Raw genomic sequence first — 21,720 nt, 5'->3', positions numbered from 1 at the left:
GAATTTGGCCAAGTCTTCCATGTACTAGAGCTCCCTTCTCAGTGGCAAATTCCCTTTCTCTGACTACGGGTGGATTCATGATCCACTTGGAGGAGAAAGCCATCGAGGGGAATTTTACACATACTGAGCTCTTTTTATAAAGAATTATGTTTTCTTGGGGCTAGCTCCGTGGCCGAGTGGTTAAGTTCACGCGCTCTGCTGCGGCGGCCCAGGGTTCGGATCCTGGGCGCGGACATGGCACCCCTCATCAGGCCACGTTGAGGCGGCGTCCCACATCCCACAACTAGAAGGACCTGCAACTAAGATATACAACTGTGTACGGGGGTGGGTTGGGGAGATAAAGTAGAAAGAAAAAAAGAAAAAGAATTATGTTTTCTTCTCCTAGTTTTATTTCCTTTACTCTTTTCTCCTCCAACTTCATCTCACTTATTTTCTTGTTCTTTTTAAGAAAAGAAAATAAAAAGTCCTATTGTATTCATTTGCATTTCTTCCCAACATGGGGGAGAAAACCAATGGCCAAGAGTCTATGAATGTGTTCCTGTTTTTTGCCATCTTTCTCTTCTGTTAGAAACTGTGCCTGGAATTCGGCCATGGTTTATGTCTATCATAGAGTAAAACAAAGAAAGCATCATACTTTTTACCAACTCACACGTTCTCCCGGGTGCCGGAAGAGTTTGTAAGCTATTAAAAGTTGAGTGAGGGCTCTCAGTTGCTTGAGGGTAACACCAAGACCATCTGCACGGCCTGTCCTTCTTTCACGCAGGGCCATAGGCACTCTGTCCTCGGCCTGGAGGAAAGCTGGATGGAAGAGAGCCCTGGGTTTCATTTCCGGAAAGAGATGGAAGCTGAGAGGGGACCTAATAGGGACTCTCCCTCCTGCTCCTCAGCAGGACTGCAGACTTCTTCATTATGTCAAGCTGAGAACCAGTCTGGTCTCAGCTCCCTCTCTTACCCCAGCCCCTGTCTACCTCCCTCTGCTTTCATCTTCCTTTCCACCAGACCTACTAGTGTTTAGGAACCCGAGCTTTTTAATTTTGCAAACCTAAACCATCCAACCTGGAGCTGCTTCCACTCGTGTACCCTGGCACGTTCTCTGCACCCACTCGGCAGGATGCAGCACTCAGCATTTGCCCTGCCGTCCAATTAAAACAATCAGGTTTGTTCATTGTGGTTACTCACAGACGCCTTCTTCACTTATACGTACAATTTTTAATCTCAACCTAAGCTCTCTGAAAACCAAATTAAATACTTTTCCTTTCTTTCTTAATGCTTACCATTAATATTTTTTAAAGAGAAATGAGAAAAGTTTTAGCATATCCAACAGTGTGTTCCATGAGTTTCCTGGTGGGAGGTGATAAAGGCATTTTTTTTAACTGACTAAAAATGGTTAGCCACAACACCATGAAAATATCTCAGAATGTTTTAAAATGAAAAAACTCTGTGACATGGAAATAGCAATTTAGAGGGGGGTCCAGGGGTTGTTGGCAGCTTTGAATGGCTGATTTTAGTCTTCTCTGGACCTCCTTCATGATTTCCAAACCAATTTCCATCTACTTCAAAAAAGCAAGCCTCCTGAGGTACAGAGGAGAAAAAGTATGGGACCATTTGTTATTTTGGACACTGATGATTCCAACTGAGGGAGGACATTAAAATGTTTCAAGAAACACAGCCTTTGAAATACAGCCATAGGCTCACATCTATAACAGACTCTTCCGTAATAGAAACCCCCTCAATCGAGGGCAGAACCCTTTTGTGACTCTGCAGGCTTCAGATCCCATCCCCTAGGCACCTTTTTAAGCAGTGGAATTTAGCTAAAGCCTCTACTGACGCTTAACAACTACTTGTGCCACACACAGATCTAAGCATAAAATTATGGTAGACAACATCATTCTCAAAACTTCTACCATTTTAAACTTTTCTGTCGAAAAGAGGGTGGAAGTACACTGCTTTGCTATAGATCCCCACAGGGGGATTCAAACCCACTTGTAAAGTGCTTTGAGTCCCTTAATGAGAAGATTTCAGTTGATATGGCTGGAAACCCAAAATAATTTAACCTAATTTGCATGTCCAAAATGGAGGTGTGATGAAGGAGACAATTATTATTTACTGTCACTTCGAATACTATGGAATAAAATGTGAATCCCATCGCTCCTGTTGTTAATGACCTGAATTATTTTGTTAAGATGCAGATTTTTCATGACCATCTTTCTGCTACCCTTCTTTTTCTTCTCAATGTCATCCCAGTAGTTCTTGGCTTTGGATATCCAGGCATCAGCCTACTCAAGGGTTTTCACTCAAGCATCTTTCTAGATGCTTATTTATTCTGGTCACTCCTTATTTTTCATTTACTCAAGCTCCCACTTACTTAGGGAGAGCTGCTTAGGGCTTGTAACCTTCTCTTGGAAGACGAGAAGGGCGTCAAGGGCTGGAAGAGACAGCAGGGGAGGCAAAGCTACAATAAGATGCTTCTGTGCATTTCAACAAGATTTAATGTTTAAGCCATTTTAGAACAATGAAAAAAGAACAATGAACTGAGACATGCAAACCTATCTTTTAGCACTACCATATTGCATTGGGGTTCTTTAAAATTAGGTGAAACTACACACAAAGACCCAGGTACATATTAGGGGCCAGGTGAAATGAGAGATAGTCTCCTTTTTTGGTCTTCCATCTCTCTGTTACTTTGGGAGGGAAATCCAGTCCTAGCAAGAACAGATTGGCCTAGAGAGACCTGCTGACAGTACACATCTCTGTTAAGTCGGGTTTTTACTCAAATATAGTGCTCTGCTTCAGGCAATCTTCAAAATGTGTATGAAACCACCCATTCCATTTCACTAGCCCTTGATTGCACTTGATCTTTCTCTAGGTCTTTCCAACAAACAATGCTCACCTTTGGAAGAGTTTTCGCTCTATTTTTCTCAGACAGCTAAGGAAGGGGGTCTGTTTTTTCCCTCCCATCTCAAATAAATCTCTGGGATTATCCAAATAACTGTCCTGTTATATCATGTTCCAGATCTGGGGGCTTTTGTCATGCAGGCTTTGCGCGAGCTCTGATTTGATTCGGTGGTTTGGCTCCAGATGCGCTGGTGGGGCTGAGGGCTTTGCACTTTAGCAAAATAACTGGTACGCCATGTTCTTAGGCTCTGACACCCCGCCTTTGGCAACTCCAAGCACTCCCCAAAGATCAGATCTCCTACATCAGGCAGCTCCTCAGAGAAGAGACAGAAGAGACAGGTGCTGTCATTCTCACTTTTTGGATGAGGGAAGCGAGGTGCACTTACGTATGGTGATTATGCAAGTTCCGAGGACAGACCACATTAGCATACCTTTCCTTGGTTTGTTTCTATTCTTCTCCTTTAGTATTTTATTAAGTGTTCTCTGAATTATGTCTGGATATCCCAATTCTTGTCTGATTTGGCCGCTACGTAGCTCTGAGATTTGAATTTCTGGGATCACTAGATTCAGGGCTTTAGTTTTCTGTTCAAGTTTCTCTTCAGTTTCTCTTCAGGGGTTGGAATGAGATGATCTCCAAAAACCTCGTCTGAATGAATCCTCCAAGGTTCTTTGACATCCTTTTTTTATACTATGATCTTTTTTTAAGAGGAGGGGGGATGTGGATAAGATGGCAATATTTTATTTCCCAAATCTTTGATTAAACGAAATTGGCTGAGTAGGGAACTTAGATCTACTTCTATCTCCATATATAACGGCATAAGTTGCTAACTATATGCAAGGAAGCATTTCTTGGGAAAATGTGAAAAATGTAAATGTGGTAAGAACTCTTATTATGCACATATATGATCTCTACTTTATAAAGTTGGTGATCTCTGTTCTCTTACAGTCAGAAATCATAGAGAAAAAGAATCAATGAGCTGCTAGGAGGGCTATGTTAGTGGCCTTGAAGAGTAAAACAGCAAAACAAAAGTTACAACAGGAATATCCTTAATTGATTGAGTGTGACGATTTGGTGCCTGGTCTTATTCTGGTATTGTTATATAGCCCTGCATTTATAGCAGTTTGCTAAATGATGGCGCAGTGGGGAACTTAATTTGTGCTAATTGCTCTTCCTGGTAAAATGAAGTTGATTATCTTTTTAAAAAGTCAGTGGTAAAAACAAATAACCAGATTAAATACCACTTCTCAGTTTTTGGTTTCCTACAAAGACTTTTAACAGCATGGACACACCACTGCTGTGGAATAGAATGGCCGCCATTTTGCTATTTGAGGCCAGAAAAATAAACATTGGTATTGTTAACCTTGGTATCCACGCAGCCAAGTAGCCTGACAGAGCTCATCACCTAGGTTCTACTGCGCCAAGGCAGCCTGATACATCTATTCTCCACTGCTCCAAAGTGGTCTATTAAATATCTACATCAGATCATATGAATTCTCTGCTTCAAATCCTTCAACGGCTTCTGTTTGGGCTCCTGATGAAATCCAGACTCCATAAGATGGCTGAGAAAGCCTTGTATTTATTTCCCGCTGTGTTTCTAGTACCAGGCATGAAGGAGGCACTCCAAGAACATTTGTTCAATGAATGAAAATCCTGTGAGATCTGGTGCCTGCTCATCTCTCCTACCTCTTCCCTCTTCTCCAGCCACTCTGGCCTTTCTCCAGTTTGAGAAATGTACCAAGCTCCTGTTCGGCTCAAGGCTTCAGCTTGACTTCCTTTCCCCTCTTCTTGTCTGGTTAACTTCTACCTTCTTTCAGAGAAAACATGACTCCCTCAGGTTTTCAGTGATGCCCCAATCTTGTTCAGTCCCTTGTGTTATTCTTTCTTACAGTACCAAATTCTTCCCTTTCAGAGGATTATCAAATTTGTAATTTTATAATTATCTGTGTGCATATTAGTTTATCGATGGTTTCTCGCATTACACTAGACTATTAAGTTCCATGGGGGCAGGGATGGTGTCTGCTTTGTTGAAAAACTGTATACTCCATAGTTAGTATAGCATCTGTATGTAATGCATGCTTGATAAATATTTAAAAATTATTTTAGAGAGACCATTGGCATGCTAAAGTTAAAATTCTATTTATTTATTCTAAATATTTGATACATGTAGATAATTTTTTAAAGAGTAGACAGTGAAAAGTAAATCCCCAGTTTCTGTCCTGAGAGGCAACCTCTGCTGTTACCTATATGCTTCCAGAGATAATCTGTGAGAATAAGCACATATTCTACATATAGCCAATAAATGTTCTTTGATGAGTGAATTAAAGAATCACTTCTATTATCACAAACCCATTGTGAAAGTTTTTCAGGGGGCAACTGGATGAGAGCTTTTCATTCTGTTCATAAAGCTGTACCTAGGCAACAAAGAAAAAAATAAGATAATTTAGCCAGCTTGGAAAAACCCTCTTCATGTTGATTCTTTTTGTCTTTGTTTATAGCTCTGCATCAGAAAATAAGCGTGAATACAGCATGTCACCCCACACCTATAAAGAAATGAGATTTCTTTAATGAAGTAACCAAAAGCTTTTCTTTCCTCAAAAGAGATCATTCCATTTTTAGCCTTTTTCTGCAGCAATAGAAGCTACCCGATGAAGTAGCAATCATTCAGGTTCTTAACTGGGGACCTGGATGCATAGCCAGGAATGGGGTAAGTCATCTCCCTTAGCACTCCAGGGACACAGAGTCTAGGCCAATGTGCTGGATCCCAGGATGGTGACCATACACAGTTCTGGGCCTGCCAACAATGGAACAAAACCACAGACAGCCCTAGTCTGCTCTGGCTTCTCCATTCTGATCAGAGGGGCAGTCACTGCTGGCTGCACATCATGTTCTGTGGTCCTCACTGGCCTCTCGCAGGGAAGCAGCCCAGGTCTGCCCTGAGCTGGTTCTAGATGCCTGTATTCATTTCCCACTTTGCCGTAACAAAGTACCACCAACTTTGTGGCTTAAATCAACAGCAATGTATTCTGACACAGTTCTAGAGGTGAGGAGCCCCACATCAAGGTGTCAGCAGGGCCATGTTCCCTCCGAAGGCTGTCAGGAAGGATCTTTCATTGCTTTCTCCAGCTTTTGATGTTGCCGGCAAACCTTGGCATCCCTTGGCTTGTAGCTGCATCGCTCCAATCTCTGCCTCCACGGTCACACGGTCTTCTTCTCTGTGTGCATCTGTTACCAAATGGTGCTCTTACAAGGACATCAATCATTGGATTTAGGGCACATCTAATCCAGTATGACTTCATTTTAACTTAACTAATTACATCTGAAAAGACTATATTTCCAAATAAGGTTATATCCTGAAGTTCCAGATGGACATGAATCTTTGGGGGAACCCTATTCAACCCAGCCTAATACCCAAGGCAGGTGACTTCTGACCAAGGAAAGTCAAAGCCCAAGCCCATCTGAACACCCCCATCAACGTGGATGGCTCCCTCCAGCAGCAGCTTCTTCCCGGCCCGGGGGAGCCCCAGCATCTTCATGTGTGTCCTCCATGCACCTGAAATTTAAGCCACCACTCTCTCAGATGGTTTGTTTTAGGATCAGGTGTGATTTTTATTGCCTTTCACCCAAAGCCCTTCCATCACTGATCCCAACAAAACAGCAACAAAAAAGCTCCACCCTATACTAGAACTGCTAAATGGTTAGAGAATCCGGGAGCTCAGAGCTCCTCATCTACAGGCAGGGCCTTCCCTAATGGAAATATCAGTCTCGCGGCTGCGTTGTGCGACTTAAAAAGTGGATCTTTGTTAAAATCGTGGTTGCATAGTGACAAATACAGCAGCCCACACAAGCAGCGAGACTGTCCGCCTGGTGTGGCAGGGCTATTTTCGGTGGCACTCCGGGGGAGTTATGAATGGATTGGGCTGCTTTCCCGACTTTCAGCTGTTAGCCGTGGAAGCTGCCTTCCTCCTGGGGCAGAGATGAGCCGGTTTTGCTGACAACACCTGTATACGGAGAATGCCAATTTCACAGCACACTGGGCAGTAGAAGCATCAAGAAGACGGTGCCTCTAGAGACAGATAAAGTTGGTCCTGTGAATGTGTAAACCAAGAGGGTTTCTGGGATGGGAGAGAATTCTTGACCTCAGGGAGCTGTGTGTACTGGCAGCTGCATAACCGAAGTCTTGTTGGGTTCTTAAGCAATTGGGGATGAACAAATTTCCTAACTAGAGGCCTTTTCTGATAACACTACCTTCTTACCTGACCCTTCTTACTTAGTTCACTCTCAATTCCTGGGCCTGCAAGCTTATTAGATGTACGGCCTGATTCTTCAGAAAGCCTTTAAACATCCCATTATAAGACATGGCCTCTCCATTTATCAAATGAGAATAAACACATAGGTAAAATAGCAACAAGATGTAAGAAATATCCAGTGGAAACAGTATTCATTCATTCAGTAACATTCGAATGTCCAAAATGCTCTATGTGCTCTGCGAGGTCTGAGCATACCAGGGTGAATAAGATGGGGTCTCTCCTTGGTCTGTGACTGAGCCACTAGAAACAAAGTCACAAGGAGTCCAATCATGCCAGGCCAAAATTCCTTGAAAATGAAACCCAAAGACACTTGCCACCTATTTCAGGAGGGACTGCTCTTTGGGTGGGTCATGTGAGAGAATCCCCTTTGGAGGGAAATCCTTCCTTGATGGGACAGTGTGTGAAGTGCTGCGTTCTGGACGAGAAAGGAAAAGCAGTGCTATTCTCAGGAGTGAGGCTGATCTGCTTTAGTCAACACATCACTTGGGCATCAGAGAGATGCTGTCACCCTACCAAGCTTGGGGGACAGAAACAGTGGAAACCAAAGGTCCAGGATGTATAGAAATGGGATAATGCTTCACCGACCTGGCTGTCATCATGCCCTGACTTAACAAGTTAATAAAACGAACATTTCAGGAGATCCAAACCAGAAACTCCAATTTAAGAGATGATGGGAAGGGAAATTGCCACCTTTTGGAGAGACTCAGGGAGCCATGCTTGACAGCAGAGTGGCAACGTGGGATTGAGGAAAGAGTATTTGCTCTAGACTCAAAAGAATTTTCTTCTACTTCCTTGCTCTGCCACTCACTAGCTTTGGTCCCTTAGGAATGTCCCCTAATCTGAGTCAAATTTCCTATGAAATGAGGATGACCACTGAACGAGAATGAAAGAAAACATAAAGTGCCTGAGACATGCAAGTCACTCAATCACTAAGTGCTATTAGTAATACAAAACATATTCAGGATAAAATCAAGCAATGGCAAGTCACCAAGTTCAGTTATGTATGAAATAAGCATGAAGTAACAGGTACTATCACAAGATATGTATATGCAGTATTAATAGAAACACGACATTTGTAAAGGGCACAAGGGTCTCCTATTATTGATGGAAAGATCAATGACACACGCATATATATTTGTGCATCTATATGTATATATGTATGTGTATATATTTGAAGATCAATGACACAGAACACATATATACACTACACATACATAACTATAGTATACTACATAGCATGATCTTTTGTTGACATTCTAGGTGGAGAAATATACACATAATTGGTTAATGCCTAATTTGAGGTCACAAAGTGTCCAGAGTAGACAGAGACCAGTAGTATTTTGGCTGCTGGTCCTGCTGTCTTTAAACATCATTTTCCAGAGACGTGGATTTTGGTGAAGATCCACAGGCTCTTTTGACTTATATTGACCAGAGCACTTTGGATTTTATTTTTGGGCCCTTCCTGTGGACTCATAACAGGTACATTGGGGTGCAGGGCCCTTCAAGTTCAAGCTGCTACAGAAGAGATGAATGGTTATTGGAGGAAGGTTTCAAATAATCAAGTATGTAACAATTGGGTCCTTACAGGAGAACCAAAAAATTCAGGTAAAAGTTTGTTTGAACTTTTACAGGGTTGAATAAAGTCTCACCTGTAATATTCAGAGACTATTTTCCACTTACGGAAATTTGGCCTTGATAAAATAGACTCAAATTACAAAACAGAAAACTCTAAAGGAATGTCTAAGATTTTCCCCTTCCTTCTTCCTTAATGTTAGCTTTATATTAATGACAATAGTATTGAATGTAATTAAACATTTATTGAACTCCTACTGTACATCGGGCACCATTCTAAGTGCTGGAGATATAACAGTTAATGGAATAATCAGCAGACTTTTTCTGTAAAGGGCCAGATAGCAAATATTTTTGGCTTTGGGGGGCTATATAGTCTCCGTCACAACTAGTCAGCTCTGCTGTGGTAGCACAAAAGCAGAGACAAGATGTAAATGAACGAGAATCGCTGTGTTCCAGTAAAACTTTATTTACAAAAACAGGAATGGGCAGGATTTGACTTGTGGGCCATAGTTTGCTGATTCTTTTCCATCCTTTCTAGGGATGATGGAGCCTATATTCTAGGGATAATGGAGCCTACATTCTACTACATCCTAGGGATGATGGAGCCTACATTCTACTACGTTCTAGGAATGATGGAGCCTACTTTCTAGGGATGATGGGGCATACATTCTAGGGATGATGGAGCATACCTTCTGGGGATGGGGACAAGTAATAAACAAAATAAACTGCAATTTAAAACAGGGGGCAGGGTAGGCTTTATTGAGAAAGTGACTTTTTAACAAAGATTTGAAGGTGATGAGGAACTTATATTTGGGGACAGAACATTCTAGGAAAGGATCAAAAGCACAAAAGGCCTGAAGAGGGAGGCACCTCGAGGCCAGGGTGGCTGGAGTACAGCGAATGAGACAAGCAGGAGAGGGACAGCAGACACACAAGACCTTGCAGACCAGTCACTGGAGCTTTTACTCTGGGTGAAAGGAGACAAGGAGACACCGGTGGGAGATTCTGAGCAGAAGTGTCTTCTGATGTCTGTCTTAAAAGGATCACTGTTGAACATAGAGATGGTAAGAGGACAAGAGCGAAAGCAGACAGCCAAGTGGAGGATATTGCAATAATCTAGGTGAGAAGTGAGGGTGGCTGGCACCCAGGTGGGAGAAGAAGGTGAGAAGTCTGCAGTTTGGTTACATTTTGAAGGTGGAGCCTAGAGGATTTCCTAACAGGGTGTATGTGGGATATTATTATGAAGCTTTGTCAGAAACTTAACTGTTATAAACTTACCTTTGCAACTCAGTGCAACAAACAAGTATCAAGTGTAAGTAAAACAACAAGAAACATAATATGTGACTGTAAGTAAGTAAACCATGGAAAATTGGGGTCGACTTCTATACTTCCAGCATTTAATACTGACACAGTGACTTAGAGAACCCAATTCCCTCTGGATTCATAAGATTTTCACGCTATATCTATTCCAACTTATCAAAGTGAGGATTTGCCTATGCTAAGCGGTTTCCAAGGAGCTTTGATTCCACAGAGGGAATCTGATGTGACTCCAGGCCAGATGCTTGATCCTATAGAGCACATTTTCCAACAAGGGTTCCACAGATTAAAAGTACATTGTAATGCTCAGTGAAAAAAGTGGTTCTCTGGTCAAATTGCCCAGCATACCATAGCTCCTTCTCAGAGATACAAAATGCACAGTAAGATGGCAAAGTCTCTGAGTAATCCTGCAACAAAAAAACCCACAAAACTTTTTTAACAACAAACTTCTCCCCCAACCCCAACCTATTCCAGTTGCTTCCACTTTTTCTACTTGCTCCTATCTTAAGTGGAAAACAAAATCAAGACTCATAATAAATGGAACAACTTCTAGCAAAGAAAAACACTTCTCTTCCACATCTAAGAGCCATTATACAATTTATTCCTAAGTAATCCTGCCCTGCCCATCTCACATGATAGTTGCAAGGACCGAATACAATTATGTACACAAAAGTATTTTGCATGCCACCTCGAAGGTATCCAGCACATGGGCAGGGTCAGTATTTTATATAAGGAGGTGAAGTATGAGGAAGGATGTTTCAAACAAGGATTAAAAAAATATCCATAGTTTCCCACTTAGGCTCAGAGCACCACATCAGAGGCTACCTTGAGAGACTATAAGGCACCCACAGCAACAACCAATCTCATCGTTGTGCTGAAAAGATCAGGTTCTCTTTGTTAAAAAGATACCTTTTGGAGACATATGTTGTTCCTGACTTCGCTCCCCCTCACGAGAACAACTAACAACTACTCATGGACAAGACACGACTGAGAAAATCCTAGAACCCGGGGGTGAGGCTGAGTCGACCCCTGCACCACAGAGACCAACACAGACTGCATTAGAAGGGTAAGAGGAGCAGCTACACACTGACCGTGTTGCCCCGCTCCGAGGTCAGCACAGAGCCACGTGGAGAGGTCTCCCCCAGCCTACAGTTCCTCCAGAGGGAAAAGAGAGACGAGGGCAGACATCTAGCACCCCTAGTGGGTTGCTTCTTTGGAGTCTCCACCTTGGGTGCACCTCATGGGGAACAAGGGAAATCTGCAGGGCTTGACCACTAGGAATATGATTGTGATGGAGAAGGGTGTAAAGGCTTGCAACAACCAGTGCTTGAATTTTGGCAGAATAGTTCCTACCTGTAGAACCCAAGGAGTAGTCCCAACCAGTGGCTCTGTTCATCTGCAGAGCTAAAACTGAGGTGCAGTTTGACCAGGGAAACTCAGTGGGGGGCAGGTCTGCCTGATTAGGGTCTTCAAACAAAGAGCCTTGCTGGCCCTGGAGCCTGGTCTGCTCCCAGCCCAGGCAGGGGAGCTGAGTCATAGCCTGGCCCACTGCTGAGTGTAGAACCCGGCCCCTCCTGACCAGAGAGCCTTGTCGGAACAACTGGAAGCTATGTAGCCCGGCAACACTCAAGCAGAGAGTTGGGCAGTCAGAGCTAATCGTCCACCAGGCAGAGCCAGTGGCACAGTTCAGCTAGGGAACTTAGGGTGAGGTCACCAGAGTCAAGACCACAAACAAAGAGCTTTTCCAGGCTAGGAGCTGGTTCTCTCATTCAACCCAGGCAGGCGAGCTACTCAGAGCCCTCACTGACTGCTGAGTGTTGCTTTTGACCTGATCTGACCAGAAAGCCTGATGGTGAAACCTGGGAGGCTGCTTGGAGCTGACTTCATTGCTTCATCCAAAAAGGGGAGCTAATTCAGAGCCCCACCCACTGCTGACTGTAGCTCCCAACTCGACTGACCAGAACACCTGGAAAGCTGCATGGCCCAGCAACACTGGTGTGTAGAGTCTGGCAGGCAGAGCTGATCTACAGGGCAAAGCCAGTGGCACCATTCAGCCAGGGAACTTGGGGTGCAGGCTGCCAAAGTAAAACCACAGAGAGCGTCGCCAAGCTTGAGCTGGTTCCCCCACTCCTCCTGGGCAGGGAAACTAATTCATAGCCCTGCTCATTGCTGAATATAGCCTTCAGCCTGGCCAACCAGGGAACCCAACCAGAGAACACATGAATTGCATAGCCCATCCCAAAAGCTCTGCTTACAGTGTCCCTTGAACAGAGAGCACAGACCGTGTGTTGCCCTATCTGCAGAGCAAAACTAGTGGTTTCACCTGGCCAGGGAATTCAGTGTGCATTCTTGCAGGATTTGGGTACCCAAACAAGCAGCTTTGTAGGCCTTGGGGCCTGTTCTGCTACTCCACCAGGGAAGGGAAATTCATAGCCCCACCTACCTCTGAGTCAACTACTCAGTACCAATTGTCTAGGATGCCTGAGCAGAGAACCAAGGCAACTGCAGAACCCATTACACAGCCTCACTTGGGCAAGGAAGCAAGCCAGCAGTCCTAACCACATGTTCTCAGCCAGTGGCAACCATATCCACCACCCTCAGAGCTCAAGCAGTGGCCTTGCCCAAAAACTGATCCTGAAAGCAAGCCCTACTTGCCCAAGGACATTATGAGTGGACACATCCAGAGACCTAAACTGAGCTGACTGGTAAAGCACTATATCTGCCAAAGCAAATCTGCAAAGTCTGGAAAAGAGACCACCTACTCAAATGCAAAGCTACCAACACAAGGAATCAAAGATCATAAAAAATCAGGTAAACATGATGCCACCAAAGGAAACTAATAAAACTCCAATAAATGACCCTAAAGAAATGGAGATCTCTGAACTGTCAAAGAATGCAGAATAGTTCTCTTAAAGAAGTTCAGATAACTACAGAAACACACATGCGGGCAACTAAATTAAATTAGGAAAACAATTCATGAACCAAATGAGAAGTTCAACAAAGAAATAGAAACCATCAAAAAAACTAGACATGCTAGTGATGAAAAATACAATGACTGAACTAAAGAATTCAATAGAGAGCTTCACAAGCAGAACTGGCCGCGCAGAAGAAAGAATCAGTGACTGAGAAGACAAGACATTTGAAATTATCCAGTCAGAGGAGCAAAAAGAAAAAAGAATGAAAAAGGGTAAAGAAACCCTATGGGATTTATGTGACACAATCAAAAGAAACAATATCCACATTATGGGAATTCCAGAAGGACAAAAGAAAAAGAAAGGAACAGAAAGTACATTTAGAGCAATAATGGCTGAAAACTTCCTAAATCTGGGGAGAGAAATAGACATCCAGATCCATGAAGCCAAAAGGACTCCCAAACAGGATGAACTCGAATAGAGTCACACCAGGACAAATCATAAATTGTCAAGTCAAAGAGAAAGAATTTTGAAGCAGCAAGAAAAAAAAGAGACAAGATATTTACAAGAGAATCCCCATAAGACTTCTGGCAGATGTCTCAACAGAAACTTTTCAGGCCAGGAAAGAATGGGATGATATATTCAAAATATCGAAAGAAAAATACTGTCAACCAAGAATTCTATACACAGGAAAGCTGTCCTTCAGAAATGAAGGAGAGAGAAAAACTTTACTGAATAAACAAAAAGCCAAGAAGTTCATCACCACTAGACTTGTCTTAGAAGAAATGCTAAAGGGAATTCTTTGAGTGAAAGTAAACAATGCTAATTAATATCATAAAAACATAAGAAAGTAGTGTAAAACTCATTGGTAATGGTAAACATATAGTCAAAGTCATATTCTGTAATACAATAATGATGGTGTGTAATCCACTTACAACTCTTATTTAAAAATTAAAAAACACATAGTAAAAATAATCATAACTATAATAATCTGTTATTGGATATACAATACAAAAAATTTAAACTGTAGCATCAATAACCTAAAATGTGAAGGAGAGGAGAAGTAAAAGTGTAAAGTTTAGGAATGCTATCAAAGTTAAATTATCATCAGTTTAAAATAGGGTATTATAATTTTAAAATATTTTATGTAAACCTCATGGTAACCACAAAGGAAAACCTGTAGTAATTATACAAAAGAACATGATAAAGAAGTCAACACATACTGATACCAACAGACATCAAAACACACATAAAAAATAGTGGGATGAGGAGAAATAATGGATCTAGAAAATAGCTAGAAAACAATTAAGATGGCAATAGTAAATCCTTACCTATCAATAATTACTTTAAATGTACATGGATTAAATTCTCCAATCAAAGACATAGCATGTCTGAATAAATTCTTGAAAACAACCACCAATGATATGCTGTCTGCAAGAGCCTCATTTTAGCCTTAATGACACACAGACTGAGAGCGAAGGGCTGGAAAAGACATTTCAAGCAAATGGTAACAACAAAAAAAGGCAGGGGTAGTTATACTTACATTAGACAAAACAGACTTTAAAAACGGCAAAAAGAGACAAAGAAAGTCATTATATAATGAAAAAGGGGTCAATCCATCAAGAAGGTATAATGATTGTAAATATTCATGCACCCAACCTCAGGGCACCTAAATATATAAAGCCAAACCTAACAGCGCTTAAAGGAGAAATAAACAGAAATACAATAATAGTTGGGGACTTTAATACCCCACTCTCAACAATGGATAGATCATCCAGACAGAGAATCAATAAGCAAACAGTGAATCTGAACACCACTATCAACCAAATGGACCTCACAGACATATACAGAACAGTCTATCTGACAACAGTAGAATACACGTTCTTCTCAAGTGCACATGGAACATTTTCTAGGATAGACCACATTAGGCCACAAAACAAGTCTCAGAAATTCAAGAAGATGGAAATCATACCAAGTTATCTTCTCTGACTATAATGGAATGAAATTAGAAATCAAGAACAGGAGAAAACTGGAAAACTCATGAATACATGGAAATTAAACACTCTCCTGAACAATCAATGGATCAAAGAAGAAATTAAAGGAAAAATTAAAAGTATCTTGAGACAAACAAAAATGGTAATAACATAACATACCAAAACTTATGAAATGCAGCAAAAGCAGTTCTAAGACGGAAGTTCACAGTAATGAAAATCTACATTAAGAAAGATCTTAAATAACTTAACTCTACACCTCAAGGAACTGGAAAAAGAAGAACAGTTAGCAGAAGAAAGAAAGTAATAAAGATCAAAACAGAAATAAAACAATAGAAAAGAATAACAAAACTAAGAGTTGGCTCATTGAAAAGATAAACAAAATTGACAAACCTTTACCTAGACTAACCAATGAGAAAAGAGAAAGAACCCAAACTGACAAAATTATAAGTGAAAGAGGACATATTACAACTGATATCATAGATATACAAAAGATCATAAATATCTACAATGAACAACTATACAACAGCAAACTGGACAACCTAGAAGAAATGAAAGGACAACCTAGAAGATTTCTAAGAAGAAATCTTAGAAACACACACCCTACCAAGTCTGAATCAGGAATAAACAGAAAATCTGAACACACCAATTAGGACTAAGGAGATTGGCTCAGTAATCAAAAATCTCTGAATAAAGAAAAGCTCAGGACCAGATGGCTAGGCTGGTGAATTTTACCAAACAGCTAAAGAAGAATTAACACCTATCCTTCTCCAATTCTTCCAAAAAACTGGAGAGGAGGAAATGCTCCCAAACTCACTTTACAAGGCCAGTATGACCCTGATACCAAAGCTAGAAAAGGACACTACAAGAAAAGAAAACTACAGGCCAATATCTTTGATGAATACAGATGCAAATATTCTCAATAAGGCATAGTGGTTAAGATTTGGCATTCTCACCGCCATGACCCAGGTTTATTTCCCATTCAGGGAACCACGCCACCCGTCTGTCAGTTGTCATACTGTGATGGTTGCACGTTGCTGTGCTGCTGAAAGCTATGCCAATGGTATTTTCAATACCAGCAGGGTCACCTGTGTGAAAAGGTTTCAGTGGAGCTTCCAGACTAAGAGAGACCAGGAAGAACCTCGCCACCCACTTCTGAAAAAACTGGCCATGAACACTGTGAATTGTCTGATCTAGTGCCAGAAGGTGGGAGGATGCTTGGGCAAAAGAACTGGGCAAGGTTTCACCCTGCTGTACACAGGGTCACTACCAGTCAGAGTCAACTCAACAGCAGTAAGAACAACAAATTCTCAATAATTCAAACTGAATTCAGCAGCACATTAAAAAGATCATTCATTATGATTAAGTGGGATTTATCCCTGGGATGCAAGGATGGTTCAACATGCACAAATCAGTCAATGTGATATATCATACTAATAGGATGAAAGAAAAAACTATATGATCATCTCTATAGATGCAGAAAAAGCATCTGACAAACTTCAACATCCGTTCATGGTAAAAACTCTTAACAAATTAGGTATAGAAGGAATGAATCTCAACATAATAAAGGTCATATATGATAAGCCCATAGCTAATCTCATACTCAATGGTGAAAGGTTGAAAGCTTTTCTTCTAAGATCAGAAATAAGACAAGTGTGCCCACTCTCACCATTCTTAGTTAACATAGTCCTGGAAGACCAAGCCAGAGGAGTCAGGCAAGAAAAAGAAATAAAAGGCATTAGAATCCGAAAATAAAAAGTAAAACTGGCTCTATTTGCAGATGACATGATTTTATACATAGAAAATCCTAAAGACTCCACTAAAAAAGGTTCTATCTAATTGATGAATTCAGTAAACTTATAGGATACAAAGTTAATACACAAAGATCAGTAGCGTTTCTATACACTAACAAATTATCTGAAAAAGAAATAAAGAAAATGATCTCTTTTACAATAGCATCGAAAAGAATAAAATAGCTAGGAATATATTTAACCTAAGTAAATATATTTACTTAGGAATATATTTATATTTATATTTAAGAAGCCAAAAGATCTCCACACTGAAAACTCTAAGACATGGATGAAAGAAATTGAAGAAGACACAAATAAATGGAAAAGTATCCTGTGTTCTTGGATTGGAAGAATTGATATTGCTAAAATGCCCATACTACACAAAGCCATCTACAGATTCAATGCAATCCCTATCAGGAGTCCAAAGGCATTTTTTATGTAAGCAGAAAAAAAACAATCATAAAATTTATGTGGAACCACAAAAGACCCTGAACAGCCAAAGCAATTCTGGGAAAGAAGAACAAGCTGAAGGCTTCATGCTTCCTGATTTCAAGCTTTATTACAAAGCTATAGTAACCAAAACAGTATGGTACAGGCATATTAACCAATGGAACACAACTGAGAGCTTCCAAATAAAGCCATGCATATATGGCCAACTAATATTTAATAGGGAACCAAGAACACTCAAAGAGAAAATACAATCTCTTCAATAAACGGTGCTGAGAAACTGAATATCCACACAATGAAATATTACTCAGCCATAAAAAAGAAGGAAATCCTGCCATTTGTGACAACATGGATGGACTTTGAGGTGTTATGCTAAGTGACATAAGTCAGAGAAAGACAAATATTGTATGACCTTACTTATGGATCGAATTTAAAAAAAATTAAATTAAAACAAAACAAAAAACCAAACTCATAGAAAAAGAGATCAGATTTGTGGTTACCAGAGGCAAGAAGTGAGGAAGAGGGAATTGGAGGAAGGTGATCATAAGGTACAAACTTCTAGTTATAAGACATATAAGTACCAGGGATGTAATGCGCAACATGACGATAGCTAACACTGCTGTACGGTGTGTTTGAAAGTTGTTAAGAGAGTAGCTTCTAAGAATTCTCAACACAGGGAAAAAACTTTTCTTTTTCCTTTTGTATCCATATGAGGTGATGATCTTAACTTATCATGGTAATCATTTCACAATATACGTAAGTCATTATCCTGTACACCTTAAGCTTACACAGTCCTGTATGTCATAATCGACAATCTCAATAAAACTAAGGGAAAAGAGCTCCCTTTTCAACTGTGGATATTTTGTTGAACCAGGTATCAAGTAACCAAGTGTATATAAAGGTGTGAAAATCCGACTTTAGTGACAAAAGAAAAAACAGAAAGAAAGAAAATCACCCCAACATTTTAAATTATGCTTTGAATTTAAATATATGATATTTTCTGGATTACATAAAACAGCAATTTCATTTTGAAAAAATATGCATTTAATATTTTCTGATTACAAAAGTATACATGCTCATTATAGAAAATTTAAAGTATACAGTAAGTATAAAAAGGAAAATTAAAAAAAAATCTTAACCCACCATACAGAGATAATTTATCAGCCATAAAGTCCGAAGTCATTTCATTTTTCTGTGCAAACATATTATAAACACAAATTCCTTTTTAAACAACTGGGGCTATCCTTACACATCATCCTTAAACATTGCTTTTTTACTTAAATGGATGATATGGTTACCTTCCTTCGCCCTTAGATATTGTTCAATTATTTTTAATATCTTTGTAAAAGTTTATCACGTGGATACCACAATTAACCATTCTCCATTGATAGACATTTGCCTTTTCCCCATGTTTCCATTGTGTATACAATGCTATAACAGCAACTGCCAAACTTTGCCCTTTTTGTGTATCTCTGACAATTTCCTCAGGATAAATTCCTACAAATAAAAATCCTGGATGAGAGTATATAACTTTATGGTTTTGCTACATATTGTCAAACTGCTACCACCTTTCTGGAGAGAAATTTACATTCCCAATAGTGGTGCATAAGAATGTGTAGCTCATGTTATCCCTTTACCACTTGATACTGCCTTAAAAAATATTTGCACATTTCTCATAGTTACACATACCTTGATTTTGCTTTGATTAGTATTTTTTTGATTACTAGTGAGTATGGACTTCTTTTTTTCATGTTTCTTAGAGATATTTCCTCCTTGTGAATTTAGGTGTATTACCCATATTTCTATCTAGAGTGTTCTTTTTAAAAAATTATTCCTAAGAGTACATTGTTATATTTAACTAATGCTTTGTTGCTAGTTTAATTTTCAATGATGTCTTTCCAATCAACAACAGTAGAGGCATTGTTCTTCCTCTTGCAATTTCATGTGCTACAAATGAATTTTAAAAACTCAGGCTGGGGCAAAGATTGCACCTAGGAAAATCACATCAACTATACTCCCAAACAGGTGATGGCACCTGGGGATCCCTTTTCCCCACAGTGAATTGTTCTATCAGGAAGTTACCCAGAAACTAGAAGCATAGACCTTGATCAGCGGCCTCTTGATTCAAATGCAAAGTCCATTTCCTAAGTAACTCAGGACCTTTGCGTTCGTTTGATTCTGGCTTTTTACATGTTCCAGTCGTCCTGGTCCTGGGAGTTCAACTGCAAAACTGAAAGGAGATGACGCGGGGTAAATACACCACAATCCATCTGAGAGTACGTGACATCTTCACACACCTTCTGTTTCAAGACGTTCTGGTGGTGGCAGCCCTCTTGTTAGCACAAAACTTCTGCTTGTATTTATTTTCATTTACATACATATTACTGATTAGAACAAAGCTGCCTATCACAGATGTTAAACAATTGGATGTTTAATGACTCTGCAACTGCTGTTTCTACACTGGGTGTGGTAAAGAGTGTGCACATGAACACAATTTCTTTGGCATCATCAAAGTCACTTAGAAGAATGCTTTGATATGAGCAGATTTTCTGCAGTGACAAGAAACACACTTGAGTTTTTTTCTCTCTCCATTTCACAGCTCTTGTCTACCAGCCACTGGCAGAAGTCACCATTTCTTCAGCTAAGAAATGCTGCTTTCCAAAATCCTTTGGCAGAATCTCCCAGAGATTTGTTTTTCTGCTCCTACCTAATTTAGAAACAGTCTTCAAAGAAAAAAAAAAACCTGACAAATCGATGTGAGAAGAATCTAACTCTGATTTAATTTTGCATTTTTTTCATGGAAAGTTTCAGAGTTTATCATCTACAACCAGTAAAATTGGGCAAGATAATTTTGGGGAAAAAAGTAAACAAAAATGTGTATACCCCAAGATCAGATTGTTCTTTATTCTATTCAAGAAGCAACATGTGACACAAATGCAAGATTTTATTAAAATCACTTGTAAGTTAGCATAATATCTCGGTGGTAAAGGAAAACTTTTAAGAAAGCAAAATAATGAGTTATGTGAATAAACAGAGGAATGAACAGTGTTAACTGTGACATTTAAATGATTACATGATTTTAATTATTCTTTTCATAACAAGCAACTCTGTGAACATCTATTCAAGGCACTGAAACCTGTGCCTATTAGGGAATTTGCAGTTGAATTACAGCTTTGTTTCCTGCCTTTGGTAATTTTAAGGAAATGAATGGAAATGGTTTCAGGAACTTATAAAAATCTAGCACCTACCAAAAGTATTTAAAAGGTAAGGTAGAAAGCACTAGAAAGAGAAAGTGAAAAGAAACCTCCCTCCCCCACACACACTGTATTTATTTGTGGGATAGAGCAGGAGAGAAGAGAAGTCATAATGAGAGAAGCAACCAGAAGCCCAGCTCATGCCAACCCCTTATTTGTTCTTGGCTGTCAGGGGTTTCCGGCTGATCTTTTTCGATTTGTCATTATTTTTCTTCGGCGGTTCTGGGTTTGCCTGCATGTGTCTGCCGTAGAGGCTGAAAAGAGAGAGGGGGTAAATGGTGAGATCCACCTTACTAACACAAGATAAGCTTCTACTGGTAGAGCTTTAAACAATTAATCTCCAGGAATATTCAGTAAGCTGAAAAAAAAAGAAATGATCACTTCTGTTTTCTCTGGGTTATACACTGTATTTAAGAATTTAAAATTCTCTCATACAAACACACAAACACACACACACACACACACACAGAGCATGCCACGAAGTCTGATTCTGGACAAGTTTCCTGGCATTTCACAATCACTGGGCAGAGTATGAAACACCAAAGGAAGAGAGATCAGGACTGGGAGACCCAGTAACGCTCAGCCCAGCCTTCCAGACTGCGGCTCAAAAGGCTGGGAGTGTTTAAGTCGACAGTGACAAAAATTGGGTTGAACTGAAGAGATAGAGTGTCCATTTAGTGAAAAGTGAACATTATGCCTGGCCTGGAAGCCCACGGGCTGGATAATGTGACAGAGAGCAATGGCATCCGAGCCCGCTCTGGCTGCTCACGCATGATGGATGGTGCTGGGATGGCGGCCACACATCAATGCCACGTTAATAAGTACCGCTGATTAAATGTTGACAAAGCACCCTACAATTACGGCGGCAAGCATTCATCGCAGAGAGAAGCTAGCTCTGCAGCTGAGAGGACTGAACCGAACAGTGACTAGTAATTAATCGATAATTTATGAGTAATTCTGATTAAAGAAAATTAAAAACCACCCTCAAATAAACACAGCTCAGCCTTAACTCCCCTTATTGATATACCTGTGTCCCCGACAGAGCCTTGTGGGTGCCTCAATTCCTCCAGGGGAAAGATAACACCTGACTCTGCTTGTTGCAATCGCCTGTGCCAACAGAACAAGGGTTGACACAAAGACTGACCTCCCTACAGGAGGTGTCCCTTGTTCTAAGGTCCACTCAAGGAAGTGACACCTTCCCCTGACACTCGCATTTTGCTAGGCACACTGGTGG

At 40.4% G+C, this 21,720-nt stretch overlaps 1 protein-coding gene across 1 annotated transcript in view; it reads right to left on the bottom strand.

Annotated features, from left to right (window-relative positions):
- Positions 1–18,253: 18,253 nt before the first annotated feature.
- Positions 18,254–21,720, bottom strand: part of RSU1 (Ras suppressor protein 1) — a 177,746-nt gene continuing 174,279 nt past the window's right edge. Inside the window, exon 9 of the mRNA XM_070601075.1 lies at positions 18,254–20,740. Coding sequence (XP_070457176.1) covers positions 20,638–20,740 — 103 coding nt within the window. The 3' untranslated portion in view covers positions 18,254–20,637. The remainder of the gene's footprint in view (positions 20,741–21,720) is intronic.

The sequence above is a fragment of the Equus przewalskii genome, chromosome 30 (assembly GCF_037783145.1).
Source record: "Equus przewalskii isolate Varuska chromosome 30, EquPr2, whole genome shotgun sequence".
Classification (NCBI taxonomy): Eukaryota; Metazoa; Chordata; class Mammalia; order Perissodactyla; family Equidae; genus Equus; species Equus przewalskii.
The sequence above is the reverse complement of the archived record's forward strand: the minus strand, read 5'-3'. Positions and strand labels throughout refer to the sequence as shown.